The sequence below is a fragment of the Eucyclogobius newberryi genome, unplaced genomic scaffold (genome assembly GCF_026437365.1).
Source record: "Eucyclogobius newberryi isolate DKJ021-1_F unplaced genomic scaffold, fEucNew1.0.hap1 SCAF_2, whole genome shotgun sequence".
Taxonomy (NCBI): Eukaryota; Metazoa; Chordata; class Actinopteri; order Gobiiformes; family Gobiidae; genus Eucyclogobius; species Eucyclogobius newberryi.
This window is the reverse complement of record NW_027315834.1, coordinates 388,971-407,033: the sequence shown is the minus strand read 5'-3', so window position 1 is coordinate 407,033 and position 18,063 is coordinate 388,971. Positions and strand designations below refer to the sequence as shown.

Genomic DNA, 18,063 nt, shown 5'->3' with positions numbered 1-18,063 from the left:
CGATGAAAACGTCACCGCTGCAGCTCAGACTCAGATTTAAGGTCTGGACAACAGAGAATCCTCTGAGGACAAACGGGACTTTCATAGGTCTTTCACAGGAAGTGAGGTCACAGGTGGGCGGGGCCAAGCACACAACACTTTGCCCTAGAACCAAATACAGAAAAGAATCAAATATATATATATATATCAAAATATATTTATTTGTCAAAAAACATGATTGTTGATACACATTTACAAGTATACATAAATACATATATATATATATATATATATATATATATATATATATATATATATATATATATATATATATATATATATATATATATATATATATATATATATGTATATAAATCCAGTATGTTTAATAGTAAAAAAGAGGCAAATATTTAAATGTACAGAGAGAAGGTCAGGAGGTGGCAGGATGTGGCAGCGGTCAGGAGGTGGCAGCGGTCAAGAGGGGGCAGCGGTCAAGAGGGGGCAGCGGTCAAGAGGGGGCAGCGGTCAAGAGGGGGCAGCGGTCAGGAAGGGGCAGCGGTCAGGAGGTGGCAGCGGTCAAGAGGTGGCAGCGGTCAAGAAGGGGCAGCGGTCAGGAGGTGGCAGCGGTCAGGAGGTGGCAGCGGTCAAGAGGGGGCAGCGGTCAAGAAGGGGCAGCGGTCAGGAGGTGGCAGCGGTCAGGAGGTGGCAGCGGTCAAGAGGGGGCAGCGGTCAAGAGGGGGCAGCGGTCAGGAGGTGGCAGCGGTCAGGAGGTGGCAGCGGTCAGGAGGTGGCAGCGGTCAAGAGGTGGCAGCGGTCAAGAGGGGGCAGCGGTCAGGAGGTGGCAGCGGTCAAGAGGGGGCAGCGGTCAAGAGGGGGAAGGGGGCGTCCCACACGCTCCGCCTTCGTCAGTTGCAAAACGAGCCGTGTGCTTGAGAGTTGGCGTCTCTAGAGTCTTTAAAGTCCATGTGGATTGACTTGGAGATTGTGAGTTTATAAATTCAAGTTCTGTTAATGAATGATTTGTAACGTTAATACATTTTTTCAAATAAAATAAATAAATAAAACATGGTGGTGGTGGTGGTCAGGTGGGTCCGTAAGGCTTCTGCAGGCAGAGCGAGCCGTGCTGGGGCAACGGGTGAATGTGGTAGTGTTCAACCAGGATGGCCAGGCTGGGAAAGGTCAGCTCAGTGTCCAGGAAGATGCATCCATTCTGCAGATACACAAGGACCAGAGTCATGGAGCGGCCTCCTGCTGGTGCCAGAGTCAGGACTAAACATGGACCGGCCTCCTGCTGGTGCCAGAGTCAGGACTAAACATGGACCGGCCTCCTGCTGGTGCCAGAGTCAGGACTAAACATGGACCGGCCTCCTGCTGGTGCCAGAGTCAGGACTAAACATGGACCGGCCTCCTGCTGGTGCCAGAGTCAGGACTAAACATGGAGCGGCCTCCTGCTGGTGCCAGAGTCAGGACTAAACATGGACCGGCCTCCTGCTGGTGCCAGAGTCAGGACTAAACATGGACCGGCCTCCTGCTGGTGCCAGAGTCAGGACTAAACATGGAGCGGCCTCCTGCTGGTGCCAGAGTCAGGACTAAACATGGAGCGGCCTCCTGCTGGTGCCAGAGTCAGGACTAAACATGGACGGGCCTCCTGCTGGTGCCAGAGTCAGGACTAAACATGGACCGGCCTCCTGCTGGTGCCAGAGTCAGGACTAAACATGGAGCGGCCTCCTGCTGGTGCCAGAGTCAGATCTACTTTTATTTTATATGAATCATTTATGTTTTTAACTGTTTGTGTTTTTAAAGCATCTTTTCTTTTTCTGTGATACGTTTTTTCACATAAATCACTTTGTGCAGATCATTTTCACATGTGATTGACAGTTCTACATAGTTTCTATCGACTTCCCTCTGTCTTGTGTCCTTGTGTCCCTGTGTCCCTCTGTCTTGTGTCCTTGTGTCCCTCTGCCTTGTGTCCTTGTGTCCTTGTGTCCCTCTGTCTTGTGTCCTTGTGTCCTTGTGTCCTTGTGTCCCTCTGTCTTGTGTCCTTGTGTCCCTCTGTCTTGTGTCCTTGTGTCCCTTTGTCTTGTGTCCTTGTGTCCTTGTGTCCCTCTGTCTTGTGTCCTTGTGTCCCTCTGTCTTGTGTCCTTGTGTCCCTCTGTCTTGTGTCCTTGTGTACTTGTGTCCCTCTGTCTTGTGTCCTTGTGTACTTGTGTCCCTCTGCCTTGTGTCCTTGTGTCCTTGTGTCCCTCTGTCTTGTGTCCTTGTGTCCCTGTGTCTTGTGTCCTTGTGTCCCTCTGTCTTGTGTCCTTGTGTCCCTCTGTCTTGTGTCCTTGTGACCCTGTGTCTTGTGTCCTTGTGTCCCTCTGTCTTGTGTCCTTGTGTCCCTCTGTCTTGTGTCCTTGTGTCCCTCTGTCTTGTGTCCTTGTGTCCCTGTGTCTTGTGTCCTTGTGTCCCTCTGTCTTGTGTCCTTGTGTTCCTCTGTCTTGTGTCCTTGTGTCCCTTTGTCTTGTGTCCTTGTGTCCCTCTGTCTTGTGTCCTTGTGTCCCTCTGTCTTGTGTCCCTCTGTCTTGTGTCCTTGTGTCCCTCTGTCTTGGGTCCTTGTGTCCCTCTGTCTTGTGTCCTTGTGTCCCTCTGTCTTGTGTCCTTGTGTCCCTCTGTCTTGTGTCCCTCTGTCTTGTGTCCTTGTGTCTTGTCTCCTTGTGTCCCTCTGTCTTGTGTCCTTGTGTCCCTCTGTCTTGTGTCCTTGTGTCACTTTGTCTTGTGTCCTTTTGTCCTTGTGTCCCTCTGTCTTGTGTCCTTGTGTCCCTCTGTCTTGTGTCCTTGTGTCCCTCTGTCTTGTGTCCTTGTGTACTTGTGTCCCTCTGTCTTGTGTCCTTGTGTCCCTCTGCCTTGTGTCCTTGTGTCCTTGTGTCCCTCTGTCTTGTGTCCTTGTGTCCCTCTGTCTTGTGTCCTTGTGTCCCTCTGTCTTGTGTCCTTGTGTCCCGCTGTCTTGTGTCCTTGTGTCTTGTGTCCTTGTGTCCCTCTGTCTTGTGTCCTTGTGTCCCTCTGTCTTGTGTCCTTGTGTCCCTTTGTCTTGTGTCCTTTTGTCCTTGTGTCCCTCTGTCTTGTGTCCTTGTGTCCTTGTGTCCCTCTGTCTTGTGTCCTTGTGTCCCTCTGTCTTGTGTCCTTGTGTACTTGTGTCCCTCTGTCTTGTGTCCTTGTGTCCCTCTGCCTTGTGTCCTTGTGTCCTTGTGTCCCTCTGTCTTGTGTCCTTGTGTCCCTCTGTCTTGTGTCCTTGTGTCCCTCTGTCTTGTGTCCTTGTGTCCAGTTGTTTCAGATTGGACATGTGGTGTCCTCACCTCCTCAAACAGCCTGTAGTTGCGAGCCTTGTGGATGCTGATGTCCCACACCACCAGCACCTGCACACACACGGGACATGAGGACACACACGGGACATGAGGACACACACGGGACATGAGGACACACACAGCACATGAGGACACACACGGGACATGAGGACACACATGGGACATGAGGACACACACGGGACATGAGGACACAAACAGGACATGAGGACACAAACAGGAGGACACACACGGGACACGAGGACACACATGGGACATGAGGACACACACGGGACATGAGGACACACACGGGACATGAGGACACACACAGGACATGAGGACACAAACAGGAGGACACACACGGGACATGAGGACACACACGGGACATGAGGACACAAACGGGACATGAGGACACAAACAGGACATGAGGACACAAACAGGAGGACACACACGGGACATGAGGACCCACACGGGACATGAAGACACACACGGGACATGAGGACACAAACAGGACATGAGGACACAAACAGGACATGAGGACACACACGGGACATGAGGACACAAACAGGACATGAGGACCCACACGGGACATGAAGACACACACGGGACATGAGGACACAAACAGGACATGAGGACACAAACAGGACATGAGGACACACACGGGACATGAGGACACAAACAGGACATGAGGACACACACGGGACATGAGGACACACACGGGACATGAGGACACAAACAGGACATGAGGACACAAACAGGACATGAGGACACACACAGGACATGAGGACACACACGGGACATGAGGACACAAACAGGACATGAGGACACACACAGGACATGAGGACACAAACAGGACATGAGGACACAAACAGGACATGAGGACACACACAGGACATGAGGACACACACGGGACATGAGGACACACACGGGACATGAGGAAACAAACAGGACATGAGGACACAAACAGGACATGAGGACACAAACAGGACATGAGGACACACACGGGACATGAGGACACACACGGGACATGAGGACACACGCGGGACATGAGGACAATCACGGGACATGAGGACACAAACAGGACATGAGGACACACACAGGACATGAGGACACAAACAGGACATGAGGACACACACGGGACATGAGGACACACACGGGACATGAGGACACACACGGGACATGAGGACACACACAGCACATGAGGACACACACAGGACAATAACAACACCTATGTGAGAATGATGTTCATTGACTTTAGCTCAGCATTCAACACCATCATCCCCTCCAAACTGATGACCAAACTCAGTGACCTGGGTATCGATGCTTCCCTCTGCAACTGGGTTCTGGACTTCCTAACCAACAGACCCCAGTTTGTTAAGCTGGAAAACCACACCTCCTCTACACTCATCCTGAACACCGGTGTCCCACAGGGCTGTGTGCTGAGTCCTCTCCTCTACTCCCTCTTCACCCACGACTGCACACCTGTACATGGTTCTAACACCATTGTCAAGTTTGCAGACGACATAACGGTGGTTGGCCTCATCAACAACAACGATGAGACGGCGTATAGAGAAGAGGTTCAGCATCTGGCAGTGTGGTGCGCCGCCAACAACCTGGCTCTCAATACCAAGAAGACCAAAGAGCTCATCGTGGACTTCAGGAAGAAGAGTGGCACACACACCCCCATCCTTATCGACGGGACGGAGGTCGAGCGTGTCACCAGCTTCAAGTTCCTGGGTGTCCACATCTCCGAGGATCTCTCTTGGTCTCTCAACACCTCAACCCTGGTCAAGAAGGCACACCAGCGTCTCTTCTTCCTGAGGAGGTTGAAGAAGGCCCACCTGTCTCCTCTGATCTTGGTGAACTTTTACCGCTGCACCATCGAGAGCATCCTTACCAACTGTGTCTCAGTTTGGTATGGCAGCTGCTCTGCTGCGGACCGGAAGTCACTCCAGAGGGTGGTGAAAACCGCCCAACGCATCACAGGTTCCTCACTCCCCTCCATTGAGACTGTCCAGAGCAAGAGGTGCCTGCAGAGGGCGCGCAGCATCGTCAGAGACAGCTCTCACCCCAGCCACCAACTGTTTGCCCTCCTCCCCTCCGGGAGGCGCTACAGGGTGCTCCATTCCCGGACCAGCAGGTTCAGGAAAAGCTTCCTCCCTGCAGCGGTCATCCTGCTGAACTCTCTACCTCAATGTCCCCCCCCCCACACACACACACACACAGACATGCACATACAGAGACTGTAGACTGCCACACACACACACAGTGATTGTGGACAACTGCTCATACCCCATACGGCCCCCTACTGTACATTCTGTATTTATTCACTGATTCACTTTACATACTCTGCACTTTTAACTGCTGTTTTGCACTTCTGGTTGATGCTAACTGCATTTCGTTGTCTTAGTACCTGTACTCTGTGCAATGACAATAAAGTTGAATCTAATCTAATCTAATCTAATGAGGACACACACGGGACATGAGGACACACACAGGACATGAGGACACAAACGGGACATGAGGACACACACGGGACATGAGGACACACACAGGACATGAGGACACACACAGGACATGAGGACACACACAGGACATGAGGACATGCTTGAGGAGCAGGAGGAGGTCTGACCTTGGAGGTCTTGGTCCCTGAGTTGCGGACGGCGTACAGCCCGTCAGGACAGACACTGCTCTCTCGGAACAACCTGTGAAACATGACGTAGCAGAAGACGAGAATGTCTCAGGTGAATCCGTCTGTTCAGCACTTTAACAATAGCAATGTCCTTTTCTTCTGATCCACTAGATGGCGGTATCACAGTAAACACACTGCACTGTGACCAGACTAAATGAATCTTTGGTGGTACGAGCTATCGTTCTGATTTCTGTCATTATTAAAGACGTAATGGACGATTTCTTTGGCCCAAATCTGAGCCTCATTTCCTCGTGGCGTGGACGGCCGATTAGTCTTGCCACGTGTCAATCATAGAACGCACCTACTGCACCTGCAGAGCCTGGTTCACCTGCGGAGCCTCGTTCACCTGCGGAGCCTCGTTCACCTGCAGCAGCATGTTTCCCTGTGTCTAAGCGCATTGATCTATCATAATATAGTTCCCTCAGTGACTGGACAAAATGAAGACGGAGAAAGACAGTTCAAGCTCAGAAGAGACGGAAATCTACGGAGACGAGAGACTATGTGATCAGAGCTAATAAACAAACACACGTGTGTGTTATATCAGTCCACACGGGGGAGTGGCATGAGCACGGGGGAGTGGCTTGAGCACGGGGGAGTGGCATGAGCACGGGGGAGTGGCATGAGCACGGGGGAGTGGCATGGGCACTTCCGCCTGAGTTCTCAAATCGTCCATTGCGCCTTTAATATAAGTGATTTCACGATGTGTCATAATAATAATAATCAAAAAAATATCGTTTTAAAGAATGATCTGCTGCCCATTCTCAAGTGCTACAGGAAAGGATTACTGTTTATTATTAGTGTATTATTATTATTTATGATTATAAAAGAGCTGGTGAAACTCCTGCTGCAGGGGGAGGGGCCTGTTAGCCATGTTAGCCTCGTTAGCTTGTGAGACATTACCACTCTTGTGTCTGATCTTTTGTTTGTCCTTTCTGAGATTCTGGTGGTCAAAGGAAGTCAGCCCGGAACAGGAAGTCAGCCCGGAACAGGAAGTCAGCCCGGAACAGGAAGTCAGCCCGGAACAGGAAGTTGGCACTTACTTTTCTACGTAGCTGGTCTCTGTAGAGTCGATGAAAATGCTGTTTGGAAGCTGCACCTGGAACACAAGCACAAGCAGCACATGAGGGGCCTGTGGGGGCTTCAGCAGCACATGAGGGGCCTGTGGGTGCTTCAGCAGCACATGAGGGGCCTGTGGGGGCTTCAGCAGCACATGAGGGGCCTGTGGGGGCTTCAGCAGCACATGAGGGGCCTGTGGGTGCTTCAGCAGCACATGAGGGGCCTGTGGGGGCTTCAGCAGCACATGAGGGGCCTGTGGGGGCTTCAGCAGCACATGAGGGGCCTGTGGGTGCTTCAGCAGCACATGAGGGGCCTGTGGGGGCTTCAGCAGCACATGAGGGGCCTGTGGGGGCTTCAGCAGCACATGAGGGGCCTGTGGGGGCTTCAGCAGCACATGAGGGTGTTAACAGTTTGTTAATGTAAACCAGAGCTCCTCACCTTGTTTTAAAGTAACTTACGGTGACCCTCAGGGGTCAGCACTGGGTCCAATTCTGTTTACTCTTTACATGCTGCCGTTAGGTCACATGATCAAGTCACGTGATCAGGTCACATGATCAGGTCACATGATCAGGTCACATGGCATTAACACTCAGCTGTATTTATCAATGAACCTGATCAGAGCGATCAAGGAGACAGACTTAGTGCTTGTGTGAAGGAGATAAAAACCTGGAGGACACTTAACTACCTGCTTCTTAACCCTGAAAAAACCGAGGTCATTGTGCTGGAGGTCATTGTGCTGGAGGTCATTGTGCTGGAGGTCAATGTGCTGAAAGTCATTGTGCTGGAGGTCATTGTGCTGGAGGTCATTGTGCTGGAGGTCAATGTGCTGAAGGTCATTGTGCTGGAGGTCATTGTGCTGGAGGTCATTGTGCTGGAGGTCATTGAGGTCATTGTGCTGGAGGTCATTGTGCTGGAGGTCAATGTGCTGAAGGTCATTGTGCTGAAGGTCATTGTGCTGGAGGTCATTGTGCTGGAGGTCATTGTGCTGGAGGTCATTGAGGTCATTGTGCTGGAGGTCATTGTGCTGGAGGTCAATGTGCTGAAGGTCATTGTGCTGGAGGTCATTGTGCTGGAGGTCATTGTGCTGGAGGTCATTGTGCAGGAGGTCATTGTGCTGGAGGTCATTGTGCTGGAGGTCATTGTGCTGGAGGTCATTGTGCTGGAGGTCATTGAGGTCATTGTGCTGGAGGTCATTGTGCTGGAGGTCAATGTGCTGAAGGTCATTGTGCTGAAGGTCATTGTGCTGGAGGTCATTGTGCTGGAGGTCATTGTGCTGGAGGTCATTGAGGTCATTGTGCTGGAGGTCATTGTGCTGGAGGTCAATGTGCTGAAGGTCATTGTGCTGGAGGTCATTGTGCTGGAGGTCATTGTGCTGGAGGTCATTGTGCTGGAGGTCATTGTGCAGGAGGTCATTGTGCTGGAGGTCATTGTGCAGATAGCCTCACTGAAGCCTCCAGTTCTACTGTAAGAAACCTCAGAGTCTCATTTAAAGCTCATGTAAATCAAGTCTGTAAAACAGACTCTTTCGTCTGTGTAATAAAGATCAAATCAGAAGAATCCGGCCTAAAAGCGAAGCTGAAACGTCTCCTGCATTTGTAACGTCTCGATTCTCCTGTAACTCCTGCTCACAGCAGGACCTAAAAGCTCCATAAAAAGCTTTAACTGGTTCAAAATGCAGCTGCAAGATTACTAACAGGAACTAAAAGAAGAGAGCACATTACGCCGGTGCTGGAGTCTCTTCACTGGCTCCTGTCCAGTTTAGAATCACATTTAAACTCCTCCTCCTGACTTACAAAGCCATAAATGACATGGCCCCTCCCACCTCAAAGATGCTATAGAACCATCTCATCCAATCAGAGCTCTTCACTCTCTAAATGCTGGCCTTCTGGTGGTCCCAAGAGTCTCTAAAAGCACAGTAGGAGGTAGAGCTTTCTGGTGGTGCCAAGAGTCTCTAAAAGCACAGTAGAAGGTAAAGTCTTCTGGTGGTGCCAAGAGTCTCTAAAAGCACAGTAGAAGGTAGAGCCTTCTGGTGCTGCCAAGAGTCTCTAAAAGCACAGTAGAAGGTAGAGCCTTCTGGTGGTCCCAAGAGTCTCTAAAAGCACAGTAGAAGGTAGAGCCTTCTGGTGGTGCCAAGAGTCTCTAAAAGCACAGTAGAAGGTAGAGCCTTCTGGTGGTGCCAAGAGTCTCTAAAAGCACAGTAGAAGGTAGAGCCTTCTGGTGGTGCCAAGAGTCTCTAAAAGCACAGTAGAAGGTAGAGCCTTCTGGTGGTCCCAAGAGTCTCTAAAAGCACAGTAGGAGCTAGAGCCTTCTGGTGGTGCCAAGAGTCTCTAAAAGCACAGTAGAAGGTAGAGCCTTCTGGTGGTCCCAAGAGTCTCTAAAAGCACAGTAGGAGGTAGAGTTCTGTCCATGTTAAAGAGGCGACACAGTCTCTTCATTCAGGTTTAGCATGGCTGGCCCTGTTCTCGGTGGATTTTTCGGTTTCTTAGATGATGTTCCTGAAATAAGTGTCCAAGCCTTTATTTATGTTCTCTCATGCAGAAATATCAAATCTCATATTAAACTCATATTAAAGATGTATAATTTCAAGGGATTCGACCGCAGCCAGACAAACACGGCTAAGCTAGGTGGCCATCATCTTGTGACCAAATTAAAATAAAAAAATAAAATACAACATTTTATTTCGGGGCAGAGCAGGGCGGAATAAGGTCAATAACGTTAAATTTAAAAAAACTGGGTTTTCCTTGTCAGGTCCGTGCAAAGGTGTTTGAGGTGCATCAGCTCCGATAGACTTACATTCTCGTAGTCATCGTCCTCATCTGACTTGTCCCCGCTGGGTTTGACCGAGGCCCACCTGGTCCTGATGTCCACAGGGACCTCGTCTGCAGAGGCCCGGAAGCTCTGTCCTTCTGGAGACGCCCTTCTGACAAGACACATACACACTGAGGTCAAACATACACTGTCTTACAACAGTCACTGCACAAAGACTTGAATCAAGCTTAACTGTGAACTTTACAGGAAATATTAAAACAAAGTCTAAAAGTTCAAATTCATCTCTTAAATCTACAGTATCCAGCCTGCAATCTTACTCTACTAAATTGGTCAAATGATGAAATAGTGCATGTGAGGCGTGGCAGGTGGAGCCACAGCGCAGGGCCAGGGCAGGACTTACCCCAGAGAGCTTGTGGACGCCGGCTTCCTAGATGTGGGCACAGGGGGTTTGCTGGTTGGGGGAGGGGGTTTCGGTTTGTACAAGTGGTTTCCTATTAAAGGGCCATGGGCGGAGCTTTGGGTGGGGCGCTGAATGGTACTCTGGGAGAGGTTATGGGTGTGGCTGTGGGCTGGGTTAGGTGTGGGGCTGTGGGCTTGGCTGTGGGAGGGGCTGAGTGCTGGGCTGGGGGCAGGACTGCGTGCTGGGTTTGGGGCGGGGTTGCGTGCGGGGTCGGGCACGGTGCGGTTCAGCCATAGCCGTGACAGCTCCTCGCAGATAGGTAACGTGGTGGAGGTCTCTACTCTAGAGACGGTCCGTTTGGGGTTGGGGGCTGGAAGGGGAGGGGTCACGAGAGCAAAAGGGGCATGTCTCTGCCGGGGAGCAACCAAGGGCGGGTCAGGGGGTGGGCCCTTGTGGGTGGACGGGGGTGGAATGGGCAGAGGCTTTTTGGGTAAGGGGCTGGTTGGGATCCGGTGAAGGGGTGGGGGAATGGGTGGGGCTTTGCCGTCTGGAGGGAGCTGATTAGACACAGCAGTCAGAGGGACAGGGGGAGGCGGGTACGAGGGTGGGGGGCCTGTGGGTCGACCTGCACACACAAGGCACAAGCTCTGAATACACTATTACAATTAAAAACAGTCATTGCACAAAGGCTGAAGTGGGATAATGGACCCCAAAAGGACGCCGGACTCTTAAGTCATGTTTGTGTTCAATCTACCTATTTACCTACTGTGTTTTGAGTTGATGGGGCAAATGAGAGCCTGGAGGAACCCCACCCAGACACAGGTGTGAAGTGCTAGCCACCCAGACAGAGGTGTGAAGTGCTAGCCACCCAGACACAGGTGTGAAGTGCTAGCCACCCAGACACAGGTGTGAAGTGCTAGCCACCCAGACACAGGTGTGAAGTGCTAGCCACCCAGACACAGGTGTGAAGTGCTAGCCACCCAGACACAGGTGTGAAGTGCTAGCCCCCCAGACACAGGTGTGAAGTGCTAGCCACCCAGACACAGGTGTGAAGTGCTAGCCGCTAGCCCCCCAGACACAGGTGTGTAGTGCTAGCCGCTAGCCCCCCAGACACAGGTGTGAAGTGCTAGCCCCCCAGACACAGGTGTGAAGTGCTAGTCCCCCAGGCACAGGTGTGAAGTGCTAGCCCCCCAGACACAGGTGTGAAGTGCTAGCCGCTCAGCTACAGTTAGGTTTAGATGTTTGGGAAGAGCATTAAGATTAGGATTGGGAAAACCGTTTGGGTCATTACTCCCTCCAGAGCACGACTTTCACACAGATCATGAACCTTTGTGACAAGACCAAAAATACATTTTTATAAGCCAAGATTAGACTACTTCTATCCTATATGTAGAATATATATTATGTTCATTTTTGTTTTCTAGGTAGGATTTGATCTTTACATTTGGCGTGTTTGAGAAGCATCGCTCTGCATGACATGTACTCACAGGTGTTGGTCGGTGAACTGTCTGGTGTCACATAGTCCTCTTCATCCTCGTCCTCATAATCTGCAACACAACAGCTTCTGTGAGGATGTGTGGCTGGACTCACTTTGTGTGTGATGGTGTGGCTCAGAGGTCAGTAGTACACACTTGCACATTGTTACATTCGCTTAACTACATTTGAATAACGTTTTAGAGTAGTTTTCAGACACCGTACTTTGACTCCTGCTAGAGTAAGACAGTTACAGCTGGAGGCTTTGACCCACCCAGACACGGGGCGAAACAACAGTTACTGTAACTACCGTGGTTCAACTCGGTCTAAAAAGGACATCATGCTCCAGGCTGAAGGCACACACACACACACGTGCATTACTCGGCCTTGATCCACAACTCGGTACTACACCGTCCCAGGTGCAGAGGCGTGGAGGAGGCGCGGAGGATTCTTCTTCTTGTCTTATCTGTGCAGGATGGCTCACCGTGGGGAAGTCACACCCCGGCGCTCGGGAAACAACTCCATATACGAGCAAGATCCGGGACTAGGATCCCAACCAGTTCATGACTCATCCATCCCGCCGCCTCGGAGGGAGACCACGCCTCCTTCACCATGAATAACACTGCATAGTCTTAAACTTTTGTCTTGCTCTTGGCTTCAGCTGGTAAGACACACGTCTGGTGTGCTCGGCTGACATAGGCCCAAGACCCAGATATCTGTTGTTGCACATTTCTAGAAACCTCTGTATCAGGGCAATAAACCTTTCTACTTGGAACCGTCGTTTCTCCTGGTCATCTCTCTCTGATGCATGAACACGCAGAAGGGCACAAGACGCTAAACCCCTTCAAGACTGATGTTGTGTCAGGTCAGGTTTAATTGCAGTCACAACTTTGCACCTTGACACTTTACACCTTGAAAACGTGTTGGCCAACATATGACCATTGGTAGTTAAGTGGTTTTCTGGCAGACGTTTGTCTTTCTCTACTCTCTAGCCAGTCTTTTCTTTTACCGTTCTGTTTCACGGCTTCTCTCTCTCTCTCCCTGTCTCTGTATTTTTACCTCTGGGGCCACGCCCGTGTTCACATGAAAACGTACACAGGTAAATATTAACTTAAATAAACAAATAAATAACAAACAATTACAATGATGCTTGGGTCAATTTGGTGAGAAACTTCTTACTACTTGAGTAGTGGTTCCATAGACTGTAGTATTGGTTCCATAGGCTGTAGTATTGGTTCCATAGACTGTAGTATTTGTTCCATAGACTGTAGTATTGGTTCCATAGACTGTAGTATTGGTTCCATAGACTGTAGTATTGGTTCCATAGACTGTAGTATTGGTTCCATAGGCCGTAGGATTGGTTCCATAGACTGTAGTATTGGTTCCATAGACTGTAGTATTGGTTCCATAGGCTGTAGTATTGGTTCCATAGACTGTAGTATTGGTTCCAAAGGCCGTAGGATTGGTTCCATAGACTGTAGTATTGGTTCCATAGACTGTAGTATTGGTTCCATAGACTGTAGTATTGGTTCCATAGGCCGTAGTATTGGTTCCATAGACTGTAGTATTGGTTCCATAGACTGTAGTATTGGTTCCATAGGCTGTAGGATTGGTTCCATAGACTGTAGTGTTGGTTCCATAGACTGTAGTATTGGTTCCATAGACTGTAGTATTGGTTCCATAGACTGTAGTATTGGTTCCATAGGCCGTAGGATTGGTTCCATAGACTGTAGTATTGGTTCCATAGGCTGTAGTATTGGTTCCATAGACTGTAGTATTGGTTCCAAAGGCTGTAGGATTGGTTCCATAGACTGTAGTATTGGTTCCATAGACTGTAGTATTGGTTCCATAGACTGTAGTATTGGTTCCATAGGCCGTAGTATTGGTTCCATAGACTGTAGTATTGGTTCCATAGACTGTAGTATTGGTTCCATACGCCGTAGGATTGGTTCCATAGACTGTAGTGTTGGTTCCATAGACTGTAGCATTGGTTCCATAGACTGTAGTATTGGTTCCATAGGCTGTAGTATTGGTTCCATAGACTGTAGTGTTGGTTCCATAGACTGTAGCATTGGTTCCATAGGCTGTAGTATTGGTTCCATAGACTGTAGTATTGGTTCCATAGGCTGTAGTATTGGTTCCATAGGCCGTAGTATTGGTTCCATAGACTAGGCAGCGAATGTAGAGCCAAGTTCCATATTTGGACTTCAAAGTAGGTACTTCATGACAACCACAGAGCCAATCAGGAGCAAGGTTGTAGAAGTGACACACTTCGTGCTGCTTGAAGTCGAGGGCAGTGGATCTAAACCTTTTCATAGCAAGTACTACCAAAAAAAACATTTACCTTTCAAGTAGCACCAGGTCTAAACCAGATCTAAACCAGGTCTAAACCAGGTCTAAACCAGATCTAAACCAGATCTAAACCAGATCTAAAACGGCAACAATATGACTATTGAGGGTTTAAGCAAGGAATGAAAAGACAAGGACCAATCTAATGATACTAGTGACCTAATAGTACCTTCAAGGCACTCAAAGCACTTGACATGAAGGAACCACTCCCTCATTCACACTCTGACTACAGTCATTGGACAGGATTAGCGGATGTGTCGGTGTGAGACAGCAGCTCGTGTACCATTGTCCGTGTTGTCCACGAGATGCTTGATATCCAAGGGCCTCTCGATGGTCCCGTAGAAGCTGTCCGAGTCGGAGTCGGTGTCACTGCAGGCACGTGAACATGTGTTAGACAACAGCAGACAGTCCTGGGTGTGCGGAGGTCACCTGGGTGTGCGGAGGTCACCTGGGTGTGTGGAGGTCACCTGGGGGTGTGGGACTCACCTGGGTGTGTGGAGGTCACCTGGGTGTGTGGGACTCACCTGGGGGTGTGGAGGTCACCTGGGTGTGTGGAGGTCACCTTGGTGTGTGGAGGTCACCTGGGTGTGTGGGACTCACCTGGGGGTGTGGAGGTCACCTGGGTGTGTGGAGGTCAGCTGGGTGTGTGGAGGTCAGCTGGGTGTGTGGGACTCACCTGGGTGTGTGGAGGTCACCTGGGTGTGTGGAGGTCACCTTGGTGTGTGGAGGTCACCTGGGTGTGTGGGACTCACCTGGGGGTGTGGAGGTCACCTGGGTGTGTGGAGGTCAGCTGGGTGTGTGGGACTCACCTGGGTGTGTGGAGGTCACCTGGGTGTGTGGGGCTCACCTGGGTGTGTGGGGCTCACCTGGGTGTGTGGGGCTCACCTGGGTGTGTGGGATGTACCAGGGTGTGTGGGACGTACCAGGGTGTGTGGGACGTACCAGGGTGTGTGGGACGTACCTGGGTGTGTGGGGCTCCTGACGGTCATTGTAGTGGTCGATCTCCCTGCGCAGGTGCCTCATCCAGCTCTGCAACACCACATGTCAGACCACACCCTCTGTGAGCTCTTCCCACCCGCACTGTCAATTCAATTTCCAATTTATATTTGTAACACCCAAAATCACAGCAGTTGCTTCAATGGGGAAAAAACAGATGAAAAACCCCTTGGGAAAAAGTAAAAACCTCTGGAAGAACCACAGTGAAGGAGAGATCCCACTCCCACAGACCGAACCAGGACAGAACCAGGACAGAACCAGGACAGAACCAGGACTGAACCAGGACAGAACCAGGACAGAACCAGGACAGAACCAGGACTGAACCAGGACAGAACCAGGACAGAACCAGGACAGAACCAGGACAGAACCAGGGAAGAACCAGGACTCATCTAGCGAGAGAGTTCATCCAGGCAGGAGGTGTGTCAGGGCTGTGTCAGACCACACCCTCTCCACACCCCACAAACAGCAACACAGCTCCATCAGACCACGCCCTCTCCAAACCCCACCCACAGCAACACAGCCCCATCAGACCACGCCCTCTCCACACCCCACAAACAGCAACACAGCCCCATCAGACCACGCCCTCTCCAAACCCCACCCACAGCAACACAGCCCCATCAGACCACGCCCTCTCCAAACCCCACCCACAGCAACACAGCCCCATCAAACCACGCCTTCTCGAAACCCCACCCACAGCAACACAGCCCCATCAGACCACGCCCTCTCCAAACCCCACCCAGCAGCACAGCCCCATCAGACCACGCCCTCTCCAAACCCCACCCACAGCAACACAGCCCCATCAGACCACGCCCTCTCCAAACCCCACCCACAGCAGCACAGCCCCATCAGACCACGCCCTCTCCAAATCCCACCCACAGCATCACAGCCCCATCAGACCACGCCCTCTCCAAACCCCACACAGCAGCACAGCCCCATCAGACCACACCCTCTCCAAACCCCACCCACAGCCCCATCAGACCACGCCCTCTCCAAATCCCACCCACAGCAACACAGCCCCATCAGACCACGCCCTCTCCAAACCCCACCCAGCAGCACAGCCCCATCAGACCACGCCCTCTCCAAACCCCACCCAGCAACACAGCCCCATCAGACCACGCCCTCTCCAAACCCCACCCACAGCAACACAGCCCCATCAGACTACGCCCTCTCCAAACCCCACCCAGCAGCACAGCCCCATCAGACCACGCCCTCTCCACACCCCACCCACAGCAACACAGCCCCATCAGACCACGCCCTCTCCAAACCCCACCCAGCAGCACAGCCCCATCAGACCACGCCCTCTCCACACCCCACCCACAGCAACACAGCCCTATCAGACCATGCCCTCTCCAAACCCCACCCAGCAGCACAGCCCCATCAGACCACGCCCTCTCCACACCCCACCCACAGCAACACAGCCCTATCAGACCATGCCCTCTCCAAACCCCACCCAGCAGCACAGCCCCATCAGACCACGCCCTCTCCAAACCCCACCCAGCAGCACAGCCCCATCAGACCACGCCCTCTCCAAACCCCACCCAGCAGCACAGCCCCATTAGACCACGCCCTCTCCAAATCCCACCAAGCAGCAGAGCCCCATCAGACCACGCCCTCTCCAAACCCCACCCAGCAGCACAGCCCCATCAGACCACGCCTTCTCTAAGCCGCACCCACAGCAACACAAGCCCCACCCACAGCAACACAGCCCCATCAGACCACGCCCTCTCCAAGTTCTCAAAGGGGTGGACAAATCAAAAGTTTGTTTTGGCATTTCCACCACAATAATTAATAATGACGGGTCATTCACAAATGTTAATTTTCCGAGTATAAACGTAAAAGTATATCTATTTTAAATTGTAATTATGGTAATTATAAAGTACTTTGTTAATTGGTAAATTTAGTTTTTAGGGTGTTGTTTGGTGGTGGTTTATTGAAAAGGATAACATTTAAAATCATTCTATTTCAATAAGAGTCTAGTCTCAACTTCTCTTTTGATCTCTTGTACTAGCTCAATAATGGAGTTTGGTGAGTGTCTGTGGCTCTAGGGTCAGGGTTAGGGTTAGGGTTAGGGTTAGGGTCAGGGTTAGGGTCAGGGTCAGGGTCAGTGTCAGTGTCAGGGTCAGGGTCAGGGTTAGGGTCAGGGTTAGGGTTAGGTCTTACCCTGCGCTCGTCCTCGCTGGGTTAGGGTTAGGGTTAGGGTTAGGGTCAGGGTTAGGGTTAGGGTTAGTGTCAGGGTCAGGGTCAGGGTCAGGGTTAGGGTTAGGGTTAGGGTTAGGGTTAGGGTTAGGGTAAGGGGTAGGATCAGGGTCAGGGTCAGGGTCAGGGTCAGGGTCAGGGTCAGGGTTAGGGTCAGGTCTTACCCTGCGCTCGTCCTCGCTGGCCGCAGAGAACAGCCATGTGGGTTAGGGTTAGGGTTAGGGTTAGGGTTAGGGTCAGGGTCAGGGTCAGGGTCAGGGTCAGGGTTAGGTCTTACCCTGCGCTCGTCCTCGCTGGCCGCAGAGAACAGCCATGTGCGGTGCTTCTTGCTGAAGTGGACGATCTTAAAGGGGAACACATTACTGGATGTGGTCTCCTCGGCTGCTCGCATCACCCTGTAGCACATCAGAGGGACAAAGAGCTATAGATGCTTCATGACATTTGGAACAGAGAAGATCACTGAGCTATGGGCTCCTGAAGGTATTGATGCAATCTCCAAATTCTTGCCGCGGATGCGATGTGGAAAAAATCAAATCAAATGTATTCATAGGAAATGTGGCTGCGGGCCAAGCTATATTGATTGGCGATTTGGAGTTGGCCCGCAGGCCAGGTACTAGGTCCTAAACGTCTACGAGACACTTTCTAGCCTCAAGTTCTACTGTAGGAAACCTTGGGGTCTTATTTGACCAGGAGCTTTCATATAAAGCAAGACCTTCTCTGACTCTGTGGTGCATCAGCTCCTGTAGGTGTGGTCATCACAGAGAGGGAGAGGAAGAAGCTGGACACAGCTCTGTCCTGGGCTGTGCTCTGGACTCGGTGCAGGAGGTGGGGGA

General features: G+C 51.1%; 1 protein-coding gene across 1 annotated transcript in view; it reads right to left on the bottom strand.

Annotated features, from left to right (window-relative positions):
- Positions 1-366: 366 nt before the first annotated feature.
- The window catches only part of sh3bp2 (SH3-domain binding protein 2), a 49,836-nt gene continuing 32,139 nt past the window's right edge, over positions 367-18,063 (bottom strand). The window contains exons 4-13 of the mRNA XM_072453616.1: positions 17,508-17,625; positions 15,000-15,067; positions 14,308-14,407; positions 11,704-11,755; positions 10,217-10,841; positions 9,841-9,967; positions 7,032-7,087; positions 5,932-6,004; positions 3,315-3,374; positions 367-1,189 (exon numbers count right to left, since the gene is read on the bottom strand). Of these exons, the coding sequence (XP_072309717.1) occupies positions 1,061-1,189; positions 3,315-3,374; positions 5,932-6,004; positions 7,032-7,087; positions 9,841-9,967; positions 10,217-10,841; positions 11,704-11,755; positions 14,308-14,407; positions 15,000-15,067; positions 17,508-17,625 (1,408 nt within the window). The 3' untranslated portion in view covers positions 367-1,060. The remainder of the gene's footprint in view (positions 1,190-3,314; positions 3,375-5,931; positions 6,005-7,031; positions 7,088-9,840; positions 9,968-10,216; positions 10,842-11,703; positions 11,756-14,307; positions 14,408-14,999; positions 15,068-17,507; positions 17,626-18,063) is intronic.